Source organism: Magnolia sinica, chromosome 6, assembly GCF_029962835.1.
Source record: "Magnolia sinica isolate HGM2019 chromosome 6, MsV1, whole genome shotgun sequence".
Taxonomy (NCBI): Eukaryota; Viridiplantae; Streptophyta; class Magnoliopsida; order Magnoliales; family Magnoliaceae; genus Magnolia; species Magnolia sinica.
The window spans coordinates 73,914,228-73,930,211 of NC_080578.1; the positions used below are offsets into that span (position 1 = coordinate 73,914,228).

Genomic DNA, 15,984 nt, shown 5'->3' on the forward strand with positions numbered 1-15,984 from the left:
GATCCGTGAGGTGGCTTCATCAATCTAATTTATCACCATGACATAAATATTGTGGTAATCTGGTAGGAGAGAGTGACGCAACGTGAAAGAAGTTCAAGAATTTTCTGTGAAATATTCAGGAGTTGATATGATTTGAGCATGTAACGGATTCCTTGAGTCTAGCAAAAGTATCGGTGGTAGCATCAATGCCTTTTGCGATAATATATCAACTAATGTTAGACAAATGTTAACCTCTATTTCCAGGGTGTGATCCACCCAATGTAGCCATGGCTGGTGGTCGGTGCTCTGTAGACCCCACCATGATGTAGGTCTTTCATCTATGACGTCCATCACCTTTTTATACATCATTTCATGGTATGAGACCACAATTTATATGTATCAAAATCTCAAGTAGACCACGTTACAGGAAACAGTTTTGAATATCTGTTGGCCATTGAAAATCGACTGGGGCCCATAATAGAGGATTGTCATAAGATTTTGTTTTTTCCCTTCTCAAAGGGCCTTTTTGACACGTTGATTAGCCACAGCGCTGCTGTTTTGGGCCTCACAATGATGTATGTGTTTTATCCATGTCATCCATCCATTTTGGATCATTATTTTAGGACATGATCCCAGAAATGAGGTAGATATAAATATCAGGTGGACCACACCATAAGAAAATAGTCTTCATTGAACCCCCACTGTTAAAAACTTTCTAGAGCTTGCTTTTATGTTTAGTTGTCATCCAATCTGTTGATCAGGTCACAAAGACATGGATGAAGGGAAAACACAGATATCAACTTTATCCAAAAAAAATAATTGTGACCCCAAGAAGTTTTTAACGGTGTGTGTTCAATCACCACAGTTTCCAGTGGTGTGGTCCACTTGAGATTTTTTATCTGCCTCATTTTTTGCTCAGGTCCTAAAATGTGCTGCAAAATAGATGGACAGTGTGAATAAAACGCATACATCATGGTGGGGCCCATAGACTAGGCAATCTTGCAGTGTCCTACTCATCAGCCACCTTTCTAAATCGACCGGTAATGACCAAGGGTCCACTTTGAGTGTACTTTTGCAGTCCACCTGATGAGCGGACCGGGCTGTCCTTTAGCCCAATCACATATATGGTGGGGCATGTATCCAAGGTGGACATTAGGTAGGCCCCACCTTGGATGTGACTGTGTCCAAAAACCAGGCCCATCCAACAATCCCCAATGATATATTTGAGTATTGACTGTGGACCGTTCATCAAGGTATTTTTAGTTTTACCATACGTCGTATCTCATGGGCAATCCAAATAACCCCACTCCGTGATATCCGGGATGAAAAGAATCCAAACATAACGAAGACTAATCCTAGGATAGAGGTGTATACTTTTATCCGAAGACAATCCGATGTCTATCATAAATGTTGCTGTCGGCATAATTCTATCACATGTAATCCACCCTAGCGCAAATGGCGAAACAGGCCCTAAAATGTTGTCTCCCAGTGGATAAACAGTCTGTCTCGTACCATAAAATGATCTTCTCCGAATAGATGATTGGTGCGGGTACAATACATACATTACGGGGAATTCAGTAGCGAATTTGTCAGTGACGCTGTCAGTAGCTAATCCGCCTACGTACTGGAGGTCACCATCGAAACCGAGTCCCATTACTGGAAAGTGCGAATGACATGATTTGCTTGCCATTGAAACTTCCTAAGGCCCGTCTTGACGTTTACATCCGTCCAGCCCCTTCATGAGGACATTCCCACCAAAAACTGTAACACAAATGTCAGTCGGATCCAAAATTTCTATGCCCCAAAGTCTAAATGGTAGGCGTTCAATCTCACGGGTTCTCGTGGTGTGGCCCACCTGAGTTTTGAACCTTCCTGATATTTCTATCTCAGTTTCTAAAGGAGCTGGCATAAAGGATGCTAGGAGTGGATATAGAACCGGTTAATGGAAATCAGGAAAAAAAAAAAAACTAAATTGAGAGACTCAGTTTGACCCGTACGGTTCAATTGACTCGGAACCGAAAGAGTCGGTCTGAGCCACAGTCTTTTTAACATAAGCCTACCTAGTAGAGCTCGGCAGAATCTGACCCGATCTCACAGATCTGACCTGATCTAAACCGGATTGGGTCAGTTCGAGTAAGCCCCCTTAGATCCGAATGTCAATCGAGTCGAGTTCGGAGCAGTGGCCAATCTAGACCGATCCGATTGGATCCAATCTAGTCGAGTCTTATATGACCTATTTTAACTTCTTCTTCTTCTTCTTCTTCTTTTAAAAAACTCTTTTACCACTCTCTGTATAAATGATAGTCTTAAATCCCTAATCCCTCTTTTCTACTCATTCGAGCGGTGCACCCAACTATATGAGATTTCTGCATAAACCAAAATAGAGAATCCTTGGTGGGTTTCTCTTCTTGAAGCATTTCAACAATCCAAATCAATCACCCCTCTAAAATTTTCAAAGAATACCAACAAATATCTTTTCTGAGTTTTGTTTATCGAAGCATTTCAACCAGCAAAATTAATAGAGAGAGAGAGAGTAATCTCCATTCAAGAAAACCATGGATCAAAAGAAGCCGAACAAGACCGGTGAGATTGTTAGTCTTCAACCGACTTCAAGAAATGGAAGAAGCTGGCAAATGCTCCAAAACCAACCCCAACCAGCAATAACAAGAGTATGAAGTTCTTTAAAAGGACTATGTCCTTCTTAGACAACTCTGTTTTATCTCTCTCCAGCAACACTGGTGATGGAGCCATCCTGAAAGGATTCCTTGCCGTCTGTGTTGGGGAAGAAATGAAGAGATTGGTCATCCCAACAGAGATCCATATCCAATTCGGTCCGAACTGTACCCAAGCCGATCTGTTTGAACTCGGTTCGGATCAGGCCACATGTGCACAGGATCGGATCGAGTCAGATGACCCGGACTCGATCCGGATGGAATCTGAGTTCGGGTAATTTCGGACTGAGTTTAGTTGGACCCAATCCCGGATGCCCACCCTACTACCAGTGAGTGGTCCCGCGACCCTATCCACGAACGACCACCACATGAATCCAGTACAGATTTCATTCGTACCAGCAGCTGCCACTACTCGATGGAGGATAGGAATCGTCTACAACACTTGTTTTACGCGCAAAACACCAAATACTGTGGATCCCACCAAGTTGTATATGTAAATCCACCCCGTCCATCAGGTCTTAACCCTTATTTGAACCGTAAATTAAAAATATAAGCCCAATAGAAAGCTCTGATAGGCTTTGCCAATGGTAACAATGTAAAAGAATCTTCTAAAACCTGTAAGTTAACGAAGTATGGCCTACCCGAGTTGTTGATCAAGCTGATTTTTGTTTCTTCACTTCGTCCTGATGATTTACATTTTATTAACGGGTTAGATGAAAGAAACACATCATGGCGGCCCCACAAGCAGGCTTATGGTTGGCATCCTATCCCCATTGTTCCATCGGGTGTGGCCCACCTGAGCTGTGGGCCTGGCGATTTGTTTAATTAAAATTCTAGAGTTGAGGATAGAACCTGATGGATGGAGTGGATTTTACATATTCAAACAGTGTGGGTCCTACAGAGCTGGAGCTGCGTAAAAACAGGAGTTGTAGATGATTCCGGTACATCATCTCTTTGAGCTCGTCTTTTTCCTCGTTTCATCCGTCTCATGCAAACGCAACAATAACAAAGATGGCACTCAGCTCCTATTCGGTGCGAGCTCCTTCCACAAGACGGGTTCAAAGAAGTTGCAGCAACAACGTTTCTTACGCCGAGAACGTTCTCTCGAGCATTTATTCAAACAGAAGCACTACATGCCAGAAAAGACCCTCCTTTCGCATCTCCGCTGACTTGAAAGCTCGCTTCGTTGCCAAGCGTTCGGAAATGATCTCTGTCCAGCAACTCCAGCGCCCTCTTGGTACCATAACATCCAGCTCTCTCTCTCTGTCCGTCTTTTTCATTTCCTTCATTTACATGTTTCCGAGTTTGATATTTTGATACTCGTTTTCTTCTTCTTTTTTCTTTTTCTTTTTTAAATATCTGTTGCAAGCTGAATATATGAGCTTGCCTGCTAGCCAGTACTCGGTGTTGGACGGAGAGCGCATCGAACGTGTGAGTGAGAACACGTTCCGATGCTATTTGCACAGGTTGAATTTCTTCTCTTTGGAACTTTCCCCAGTCCTTGTGGTTAGAGTGGAAGAAGAGTCCAATGGCTGCTGCATTCGCCTCTTGTCTTGCAAGGTCTCTCTCTCTCTCTCTCTCTCTCTCTCTCTCTCTCTCTACCAATATTGGAGGTGTTTGATCCGAAATACGTCCAGTTTTGATTAAGGCAGAACAAGCAGATCCTGACTGCTGCTGTTTTGGTTTTCCATGATGACCCAAACTCGTAGTAGAACGGAAAATCCAATCCTCTCGAAATTTGTGGTCCATTCAAACGCATGCTTGGCTTTTTGTGTCTTTTTTACTTCTATTCCATTCATGTGGAAGTTAGTGAGATGCAGTATGCATGTTTGGGAATTGCGATTTCTCCCCAATTTCTTCCCGTTCTTATTCTTGTCCGTCATCTTGTATGTGAAATGGACTTGCTGATTGCCGATGCTAGTTGGAGGGTTCACCGATTGTTGTTGCTCAGAACGATAAGTTCTCTGGTACGAGATGCTCTTTCCTTTTAGGTTGTCCTCCATAGTTTGTCTTGCATCTGCAAATTTTATGAATCATCATCTCAGAGCATTTGGATTGTTTGGTATTTGTGCTCTGATAAAATGTCGAAAGCAATTCTTTTTTATCATGTGTTTGTGGGCAACATGATTCTTCATGGTAGGAACTGAGACATTTTTCCAATTTTGGGAAGGTAATAATTTCATTTAAAGAAAACAAAAAGGTACACCAAAACAAAGGAACCATAGTTCTGATAGAAATGGAGCATTGACAGAATCCTCTCCAACAATACCTAGACCAGATGGTTTAAACGTGAAAAGATGAGGGCTTTCTTTTAGATCCAACACCAAGGCTTTGGTTGGTCGCATCACATGGGGGATCTGAAAATAGAAAAGCAATCCCACCGGGCAGGGGCACCAACATGTAGGAGCAAATTTCATTTTAGAAGTTCACTGTTTATCACTGAGGACCAAATTCATAGATAATATCTGAACTAGTCAACCCAAAATTCCGGTGATGTAAGAGCCTGACAAACAAACAAGGATACTTTTGATTCTTTTGACTATGTTCAAGAAGGGAGCTTTGTCGCCCTTGAATATCCGGCAATTTCTTATTTGCAAACTTCACGCCATAGGAAGCAGTTTCCAGAGGATTCTACCACTGGTTTTAATCGTATCGCTACCCAGCGCCCATCATGGTCACACCCAGCACACTTTAGAAAACCCAGGCCATGCTAAACAAAATTTTAAAAAAAAAGGTGTCCCAAAATCTCCACATTGCAATGGATGAATAAGTCAAGCACCAATTCCTCCCCTTTCTCTCATAGAAAGCATGTGCTTGGAAGGTTGTGGTTTTGCCATTTCAGGTGGTTGATACAAATGAATTGTTTCAGGTCCTTCTGTCAAAGTTTAACCCTGAATTGCAGTCCATCTCATGTATTATCGTGATTCCTACCTGTTAATTATAGATTTGGTTATCAGTATTGTATTGGCTGATATGTGATATGGGTCCAAATTGGCTTATCTTAAAAATGGCCTGTCTTGCCGCGACACAGGCCGATTAACCCATAGAGGCCCAAATTGAAATTCTTTATCATTTTTCCTCTTCTTTTTTCATTTCAAAACCATGGAAGAAGCTTAAAACCCATTTTGGACTAGTTCTAGGCCTATTTTGGGCATCAAAGCACAAGATTGGACCGGGATTCAACGAATTGAAGTAAAACGGACCATTATGGGAAATTTTTGAAAAAAGGGTAAACCATCACTTTATTTCATTTTTCATCTTCTTCTTGTTGTATTTCAATGTAATGGAGCCTAGCACACCAAATTGCCCTTGATCTGTGTTCAATTAGGGCCCATTTAGTTGACTTTCACTAGGTCAAGCCCACAAACAACATTCTTATCAAAGAATGGCTAGATATATCATCACGTAAGTGCTGAAAATACATAACATTGACAGATTCTTGAATTCTCATTTTCCCTTTTTCTATATCTTTCCTTAGTTCTTTGGCTTAAAAAATATGTTAATTGGTACAAGTTGATACGAAAACAATGTGCCCGTATTGTATCAGTTTTCGGCTGAGCCGATACACCCCCCACTATCGAGATTTAGAACCATGATGTTAATGATTCTTGGTATGGTTTGATGAGGTGGTTAGTGATTCATTGATAATGAATAGTTAATTGGCTTTCGAATGATTCTAAATGCATCTATTGTGTCTCCTACTGTTCAAAACTTGCAGAGTGAACTTGAAATGTTGTTGGCGTTGACTGAGTAATGGCTCCCAATTATCATCAAGTAGCCAACAATAAAACAATTTCTTTGAACCATTTTAGAAGTTCGTAGGGCTACTTCCTTCCTATATTATCTAATTACATTTTATAACAACAAAATCACTTTTCCTAATTGTATTTTTTTTCTTTGTCTTCCAGCGTTTGTTCCTTATAGTGGCTCATTGTGCTATGTTTACCTGCTTTGTCCTTGTGCTTCCAATTTCTTGGCATTACGCCCTCTAAAGACTAATATTCTAGTAACAACAAGTAATTTCTAACATTTGATAATATTTTGAGAAACTAACTTCCTATCGTTAACAACTAATGATCTCTAGTATGTACTAGTTGATATTCTTGAGTATTTCATTCATTCTAGTATTAGATGTTAGAATGTAGCTTAATATGAGTACCTTAATGAAATAAAATGGTGGGGGTGAAATACAACCCTACCTGTTTTGAAAGCTGAGGACTCTATTATTGTAGTTCAGGATTTGATTAAGAAAACTTTTGTAGACTTCTTTGAGAACCTCTAGGGGGAGGAGGTGTAGTCCAAACTAGTGTTTGCAGTATTGATAATATCAGCTGATATTATTGGTATCACAACTTAGTGATACAAAACCCCTGTGGGGTATAAAAAATCCCATGTCTCGCCGATCTCGTAGATATCACGATATATTGCGCGATATCGCTACGCTTTCTTTTGTTTTTTCTCTGTATCGGCGATATTTGTCGATATCAATAGATATTGTCGATACTATTAGGGAACTACGGTTGTGTCATCTTTTTCCTTCTTTCTTCCCTCTTCTAAACACCTCTAGGGTGGATTCTAGTCCATCCTCTTGAATCTTTTAGGAAGAAAACAAAGTTTTCGAGCCTGAATCAAGATCAAAGCGGATTTGGGGCCAGCTTCGAGTTGGTGAGTATTTTCACATTTTGATCCATTTTTGTGTTTAAATCATATCACATCAGTGTCAAAAGGTTAGAAATGCTTGATTCTTCATGTTTCCCATGAAAAATCAAGGATTTGGATCTTCAATTTCGAGATTTGAGGGTAGTTGGTCCGCTTTTTGGGAAATTTGGGGAAATTTCAAGAATTCTACAATTTCTGCCAAATTGGTTGCAAACTTACTGTCCAAACATGAAATTAAACGTGTATGAGGCCTAATCTACTGATTCGTGTAGTTTTAGAGATTTTTTAGGAAATTTTTTATTTTTTATTAAAAATACTTATAAAAAATATTACAAATTTTTTTTTTTGAAATTTCACTTCTATCAGCGGTCAATTGGGCCCAATTTTAGATTATATAGGGAGTATTTGATGAAATCATCATCACATACACTCTAATTTTTGGCTTTGGGATTTAAAAGTGTGTATTAATGTCATTTTTAACAATCCCTGAAGTTTCATTGACAAATTCGACCAATTTCCCAATGTTTCTCCATGTTTCCCAAAACATGCGATAAATTCCACGATACAAATGATATGGCCCATGAGATAATGATGCGTATCCGCATCCCAAGGATGCGATATGTAACGCTTTATTGATACAGTAAACATTGGTCCAATCCTTGATGGCCTTCATTTCGATAAAATCCTTTCATATTGGGTGGATTTTTTTGGTAATAGAGTTATATGTGGAAGTAAGAAAGGTGATTATGGATCTCAGAAAGATAAAGCTCTAGGTCTCAATGGCATCTCTCCTGGTTTTTGTCCAACTTTAGTGGGTGGTTGTTGAAGGAAAGGTGATGGAAATATTGCATGAGTTGCAAAAAAAGAGACTTAAAAAAAGTAACAATGATACTTGTATTTTTTTATTTTTTTATTTTTTTTCCAAAAAGGCCATAGGAGGCCAAAGATGATTGTCCTATAAGCCTCATGGGGGTTGATATAAAAGATCTTAGCTGAGATGTAACCTCTAGACTTAGAAAAGTGTTGCTTGCCATTATATTGTTGTTTCAAAGGGCTGTTGTTGGGTTGCCAAATCTATTTTGGAATCATAACTCTTACAAATGTGTCGACTTTACCTTTTGTAGTTCGAGATGGAAGAAGAGAAGAAGAAAGGAAGAAAGAGGAGAGGAAGGAGAAGAGGAGAGGAGAGAGCATAGAGAGCTCCACATTCCCCACATCTCTTTTATTCAAGGTGTCCCGTATCGGTATCGGTTGGCGTAACGGTGACCTCCAAAACCGATACGGATACGGGGGCGTAACGGCGCAAAATTTTTTTTTTGCCAAAAAAATATGAAAAAATATGGATTAAATCCGGAATATTCTAAGCATTCCAAATATGCATTCATTTATAAATTGGAACATGTTTATGGTGGTGTAACGGTCCACTCTTTAGTGAGAAGTTGTATCGGACTGTCTGATGAATTTATGAACCAGATAACCTGAATTTGACTACAAAATTCATATATTTAATTTTCTAACTATCTACTATCAATGATAGATATATTAGAATGAATGTAATATGAAAATATCTTACATTTAGGTGTTTGCAATTATTTTTGAGGGCCAAAATTCATGCGTAAATAGAAAAAAATATAAAATGGCACCCCAAATATGTAAAATGCACATTAACATGTTCTACTATGATTAACACATCATATGGCATCATTAAAACAGCAAAAGAATCATTAAAAAATGATTTTTCGAATTTTCAAAAAAAGGGCCGAAATAAATGCGTAAATAGAAAAAAATAAAAATAAAAATATAAAATGGCACCCCAAATATGTAAAATGCACATTAACATGTTCTACTATGATTAACACATCATATGGCATCATTAAAACAGCAAAAGAATCATTAAAAAATGATTTTTCGAATTTTCAAAAAAAGGGCCGAAATAAATGCGTAAATAGAAAAAAAATATAAAATGGCACCCCAAATCTGTAAAATGCATATTAACATGTTCTACTATGATTAACACATCATATGGCATCATTAAAACAGCAAAAGAATCATTAAAAAATGATTTTTCGAATTTTCAAAAAAAGGGCCAAAATAAATGCGTAAATAGAAAAAAATATAAAAAATATATAAAATGGAACCCCAAATCTGTAAAATGCACATTAACATGTTCTACTATGATTAACACATCATATGACATCATTAAAACAGCAAAAGAATCATTTAAAAATGGTTTTTCGAATTTTCAAAAAAAGGGCCAAAATAAATGCGTAAATAGAAAAAAATATTAAAAAAATATAAAATGGCACCCCAAATCTGTAAAATGCACATTAACATGTTCTACTATGATTAATACATCAAATGGCATGATTAAAACAGCAAAACAACCATTAAAAACTGATTTTTCGAATTTTAAAAAAAGAGGCCAAAATTCATGCGTAAATAGAAAAAAAATTAAAAAATTATTAAATGGCACCCCAAATCTGTAAAATGCACATTAACATGTTCTACTATGATTAACACATCATATGACATGATTAAAACAGCAAAATATATTAAAAAAAGTATAAATACCTATTTTTGACGAATTTTTGAAAAATGGCCCACCGAGCTTTGATTCAAAAAAATCTATAATATAATGTGTTTTTCTATCAAATACCTAGCTAAGGTTGGTCGAAATTAGTAATAGAGGGAGTTAGAAACAGTTTGGAAGCAAGAGGTTTCAAAAAAACAGCAAAAACAGAGCTAAAAAAAAAAAAAAAAAAAGTTACCGTTTCGGGCCCGTAACGGCCCGTTACGCCCGTATCGGTCCCGTATCGGCCGATACGAGTACAAAAAATTGAATCGGCCGTTTCGGCCCCGAAACGGGTAACGGTTCGCACCGTTACCGTTACGTATCGGCCGATACGGCCGATACGTAACCGATTTGGCATACCATGCTTTTATTATCAAATAAGGCAATCACTTATTACAATGAAATTACGCTTATATCCCTCTTCGCTAAATGATAAAATAAATAAATAAGCTAATGGGTATGGGCCTAAGAACTCTAACCCAAACACATAACGAGGCCCAACATAGACACAAACATGTGGACTGCATGGGTGATTGGGGGGACCGCGTGTGGTTAGGATGGCCCACACGTGTGGTCATAACACAAGCATCAATACTCCCCCTTGAGCTAGAGCATATATATCATGAATGCCCAGCTTGACAAAGAATCTATCCAAATGAACTTGACTTAAAACCTTCTGAACATGTTTTACTACTTGATCTTGGGACTTGACAAATGGAGTGCCTATTTCCTTGTTAGCAACATTTTCCCTAAGTTTCCTTCCACTCTTATGCCTACCATCCCTGGCCTAATCCCATAGAAGTGCAAGGGATAAATTCACATATCTTAACCATTGAAGATTGATTCAAAACAAGTCAACAGTTAAAACTAAGTTTCAGCGATTGACAAACCTTTGTTGATCATTAGAAAACAATGGATGTGCTTTCCAACGACCCGGTTCAAACCACAAGATTGATCCATAAACACATCCCGTGTAAACAAGTGGATCCCATGTGGAATCATGTGAGCCTCAACTGGACCTTGATGCATGCAACCAACACCACCCTCATGCTGGCCACCAATGTAACCTCGTAGAGTGAGCTAAAGCATATATCACTAGGACCATGAACTCCTCACACTTCCTCAAATCTAAGGATTAGATTTGTTAACGCTAATACATTTATAAGTCAATCTAGTCTAGGCACGATGGGTCTCTCATCCTAGAGAATTGAGTGAATCCACTAATGCAAGTGCCTGACAAGTCCATCACCAAGAGCATGAGGATGTTGAGATGGACGACTGGCGAAATGAGGGAGGATAGAAAATGAATGCATTCATGGGAAGATGAGGAGAAGTAGATGTAGATGGTTTTGCCATATGACAAAAACCAAGAACTGCACCATTTAGGAGTGAGTTGGTTCAAGTTGAAGACTCTAAAAGAGCAAGGAGAAGGCCCAAAGGGACATGGGTAGAGGTAGTAAGAAAAGACTTGATGACCTATGATTTAAGTTAGTTGGAATGAGGCTTGGATGATGATGATGATGATGATGATATATATTTGTTTTCAGAAAAACATAAAAGAATGTTACCAATCTATAGATTGTCCTATACTCATTAGCCATCAACGTATCTATAGATCAACCAATTTTGGTTGATTATCATATTTTTCTAAATGTATTTTTAATTTTATACTTTTAATTGAAAATTATTTTTCTGAAAGTAAAAATAGTCTATATATCAGCCTACACTCATCAGCATATAATTTTTTCACACTCCATTTGAATTTTAAAAGGGTACAAACAAAAGAATCTTGGACTTCCTCAATTTCTCCATTTTCCACATTCAAGTTCTAAAATTATTACTTTAAAATTTAAATAATGTCAATGCATGAAAATCATGCATAGATATGGATTTGCAAATATTTTCTTCCCAATCTATGCAAAAGAAGTGATTTAAAAATGCATTTAATCTAACTTTTATTACTGAGTTGATTTTGGCCTGTTTTCGCTCTTAGACTGTGATTTCTACACCAAAATCATGTTTCGATACAAAATAACTCAAGGGGAGTTGTCAAAACATACCAACACATACTTTCCTACAAAAAAAAATTGAAGAAAAAAGGGCTATACTTTCCTACAAAAAAATTGAAGAAAAAAGGGCTTTCTTTGATTTTAACATTTTTTTAAATTTTCCTGAATTTGAAAGGATTTTCGATACGTATCATCGATGCATGTGGCGCGATGAAGTGCATTTTTAGGCTCCCTGTGTGATATACTGCGATAACGATAATATTTTGATATATCTCATGCACATTTGATGTTTTGGTCGATACAGGGGATGTTTACAAATCCCCCTGAATATCATGTTGGTCATGCGCGATAATGATAGTGGTGGCCAGTATATCTGCTGATGCTATTGATACATAAATACTAGCCCTACATTTATTATTAAATGCAAGAGACCACATTGTGGAAGATGTGGAGAGGAAAAGAGAGAAGAGGAGATAATTTCTTCATATCTCTCTCCCTCTACTATTATTTGTAGACCATTTGTTACAACTGATAAGCTCAAAATAAATGCAGATGATATCTAAAAGATACAAAATTTCTCCAAGGATATGGTGCTGCACAGGATAACTAAATATGTGTACTTTTCACACTCAAATACACTACAATGCATGTACACTAAGACTACTCTAACACTCACCCCTCATGCTAGAGCATGTATATTTTGCATGCCATGCTTGCCAATGATTGCGAAGATTGTGGGAGAGGATGGCTGCACTTCTGATAACTGTGGTGGCTGGGATGTGAGTCACAAACATTTTTGCTGGCTGCCAAAGGACTGACCAAGGGTGTTGTATTATGCAACAACATTTCCGGTGGTTGGAGGACAATCCGACAACATTTCCGGTGGTTGGGATGCGAGTCACGGGCATTTCCAATGGCTAACAAAGGGCTGATTACTCTTCTGGTGGCTGTCGTATTAGAGGGCAACACTTCAGGTGGCTGAAGGACATTCTGGCATCATTATCGGTGGCTAAATGAAGTTTCGACGGCACTTCTAGTGTTCGTTTGGCATCTCTACTCTAATCTAATAACTAATAAGAGCTTTTCAAATAAGAGCTACTCTAATAAGTTCTTTTTATTCTAGCTCTTGTTTTAAAAAAAGTTTGTTTGGTAAAATCGGGTTTTCAAAACCAAAAAAGGTTCTTATATGAAATAATCACGATCGTTAAAACGTTCAAATAAGAGCTCTTTTAGGGGTAGTTGATGTCATTTTTAAAGATTACAACAACTCCATTATAAGAGCAATCCAAATGGTTGTTTTGGTGGATCTCATCATAAGTTGACTATGCCCCAAATGGCAAAAGAATGTATGGCTACAACCTTCATGTTTTAAGACATTTGGGTCATCCATTATTTTGGACATTGGATGTGGATCGGCCATCATATGGAGCCCACCTTTGATGTGGATCCTCCATTGTGTGAGCCAAATCTTCAAAGTGGGCTATCCATCATGCGAGGCTGGTCTTGGATGTGGACTGTTCATCATTAGAGGTTGACCTTTGAATTAGACCATCCATTATGTGGGGCCCACCTTCATGTAGGTCATCCATCATGTAGGGCCCACCATCAATGCTAATTATCCTTTATATGGGCCCCCTCAATATCCACTACCCATCATGTGGAATCCACATTTGATGTGTCCATCGTGTGGGCCCCACCTTCATTGTGAGTTGTCCATCATGTGGTGCCCACTTTTGATGTCCACCATCTATCATGTGGGGCGCACCTACTATGTGGATCATCTATCATGTTGGGCTACTGTGGATATGTCATCCATCATTCGAGACCTTGGATGCAAGGTATTCCATAGCGGTAACGGTGGCCGTAATGGTCACCACCATTACCGATACAGATATCGGTTGTAACGGCCGATACGGGGGTGTAACGATTGTTACGATCCCCATAACAGTTGAAAATTTTCTTTTGCTTAAAAAAATATGGAAAAATATTAGAAAATCCATAATAATGTAAATATTCTAAATATGTATTCATTTTTTTAACATGTTTATGGTAGTGTAATGGTTCACTCTTTGGTAATAGTGTTGTATCAGGTTGTTTAGTGAATTTGTGAACATTATTATATTTCTCTAATGTTTACACGTCACAATCAAGCATTAGAACTAGAAAAAAAAAACATAATTACTACAATAATAATAATAAAAGACCCTCGGAGCTTCTATTCGATCAAATCACTTCAATTTACGATTTTAATCTTAAAAAGTATAGTAAGAGTGGTCAAAATCTGTTGTAAAATGATTTAGGAGAGTTTTTGAAATGAGAAAAGAGGAAAAATAATGAAGGGGCATTTTCACACCAGGCTCGAGTGGGATTACATGTGGGATGCAAGGGCACACTCAGGGTGGGCGGCCCGTGTGAGGCAGTACCCATTTGATGTGGGGCCCATGAGGAGGATTCGGCTGAGGTCCTAATCCATGGGATGCGGGGCCCAGGCTATGAGATAAAGGGATTTATTCGCCATGTTCTATCAATTCGAGCTTTTAGAGCAAGTGGTTAATTGTCCTACATCAAAAAATGAGGAGAAAAATGAATTTATATATAATAATAAAAAGTTGTCATTTTTCAACCGTTATGAGGGTAACGGCCTTTACTGCCATCGTAACAGCTAATACGGTCCCAAAAAGTCAACTGCCCCATTTCACCCCCGTATTGTATAACAGTCATGGCCGTTACCTATACAGATCGCCCTTTTATGGGCGTATCGTAACGGATACGGAACACCTTGCTTGGATGTGGACCGTCCATTAGGTGGGGCCTACTTGATGTGTATTGTCCATCATGAGGGGCCACACTTTGATGTGGGCCATCCATCATGTGAGGCCCACTCCATCCATTAAGTGAGCCACCTTGATGTGGACCATTCATTGTGGGGCCCCACCTTCAATACGGGTCGTTCATCATGTCGGCCCACCTTTGATGTCCATCATCCATTACGTAGGTCCCCCCACCTTTGATGTGGACCATCCATCAAGTGGGGCCTACTTAACGCAAATGGTCCATCATGCTAGGCCACACTTTGATGTCGGTCATCCATCATGTGGGGCCCACCTTTGATGTGAACCATGCATTATGTGGGCACACCTTGATGTGGACCATTCATTATATGGGGAGCACCTTCAATATGGGTGGTTCATCATGCGGGCCCACCTTTGCTATGGACCATCCATCACATGGGGCCCACTTGATATCGATAGTCCATCATGCAGGGCCATATTTTGATGTGGGCCATCCATCATGTGGGATCCACCTTTGATGTTCATTATCCATCATTGGGTCCCACCTTTGTTGTGGACCGTCAATCATATGGAGCCCAACCTTCAATATGAGCCGTTCATCATGTGGGCCCGCCTTTGATGTCAACCTTCCATCATGTGGGTCCCACCTTTAATGTGGGTTGTCTATCATGTGGGGCCACACCTGATGTGGGATATCCATCATGTGGGACCCACCTGTGATGTGACCATGCATTATGTGGCCCACCTTGATGTGGACCATTCATCATGTGGAGCCACATGGGAATTATTTCAAAAGTTAAAAGGATAAACTTGTCCAAAAATTAATTTAAAAAAATGTGTACCCGCTTAAGTCAAATAAGCTCTTTAACAAAAAGTGACCTCCCCATGACTTATTTTTTAAGAGCTTTTTAACTAGTTTCTAAAAAAAAACTAAGCTCTAAAATTAGAGCTTTACCAAACAGTCTATTTCCCAAATAAGAGCTTATTTTTTTAAGAATAAGCAATAAGCTCTTATTAATAGAGATGCCAAACGGCCCCCTAGTGACTCGATGACGATCCAGCAGCATTGCCAATGGCTGGATGACATTCCAGCAGCACTTCCTGTGGCTGGATGACAAAATGGCACCACTTCCAGTGGTTGCCGACACCCAATGGGACTCTTTTATTTGGACAGATCTAGAGAGGCTATTAGATCTATCAGTGAGAGAGAGTCCTTTAAAACTTCATGACAGCACTGTAAGAAAGGAAAAAAAGGTAAGGAAAAATAATAGAGATTGGAAAGAAGAGAGGTATTATGGCTA

At 38.9% G+C, this 15,984-nt stretch overlaps 1 protein-coding gene across 7 annotated transcripts in view; it reads left to right on the forward strand.

Moving 5' to 3' along the window:
• Window positions 1-3,154: 3,154 nt before the first annotated feature.
• The window catches only part of LOC131248880 (uncharacterized), a 36,386-nt gene continuing 23,556 nt past the window's right edge, over window positions 3,155-15,984 (forward strand). For 2 of the 7 annotated variants that reach the window (XR_009172519.1, XM_058249380.1), the window contains exons 1-3: window positions 3,158-3,888; window positions 4,021-4,211; window positions 4,573-4,618. Coding sequence is in view for 5 of the 7 variants with exons in the window: in XM_058249380.1 (XP_058105363.1) it covers window positions 3,663-3,888; window positions 4,021-4,211; window positions 4,573-4,618 (463 nt within the window). In the remaining 2 variants the exon portion in view is untranslated. Of the gene's footprint in view, window positions 3,889-4,020; window positions 4,212-4,572; window positions 4,619-15,984 lie in introns of all 7 variants that reach the window. The other 5 variants (XR_009172518.1, XM_058249378.1, XM_058249377.1 and 2 more) reach the window with 4 other exon arrangements.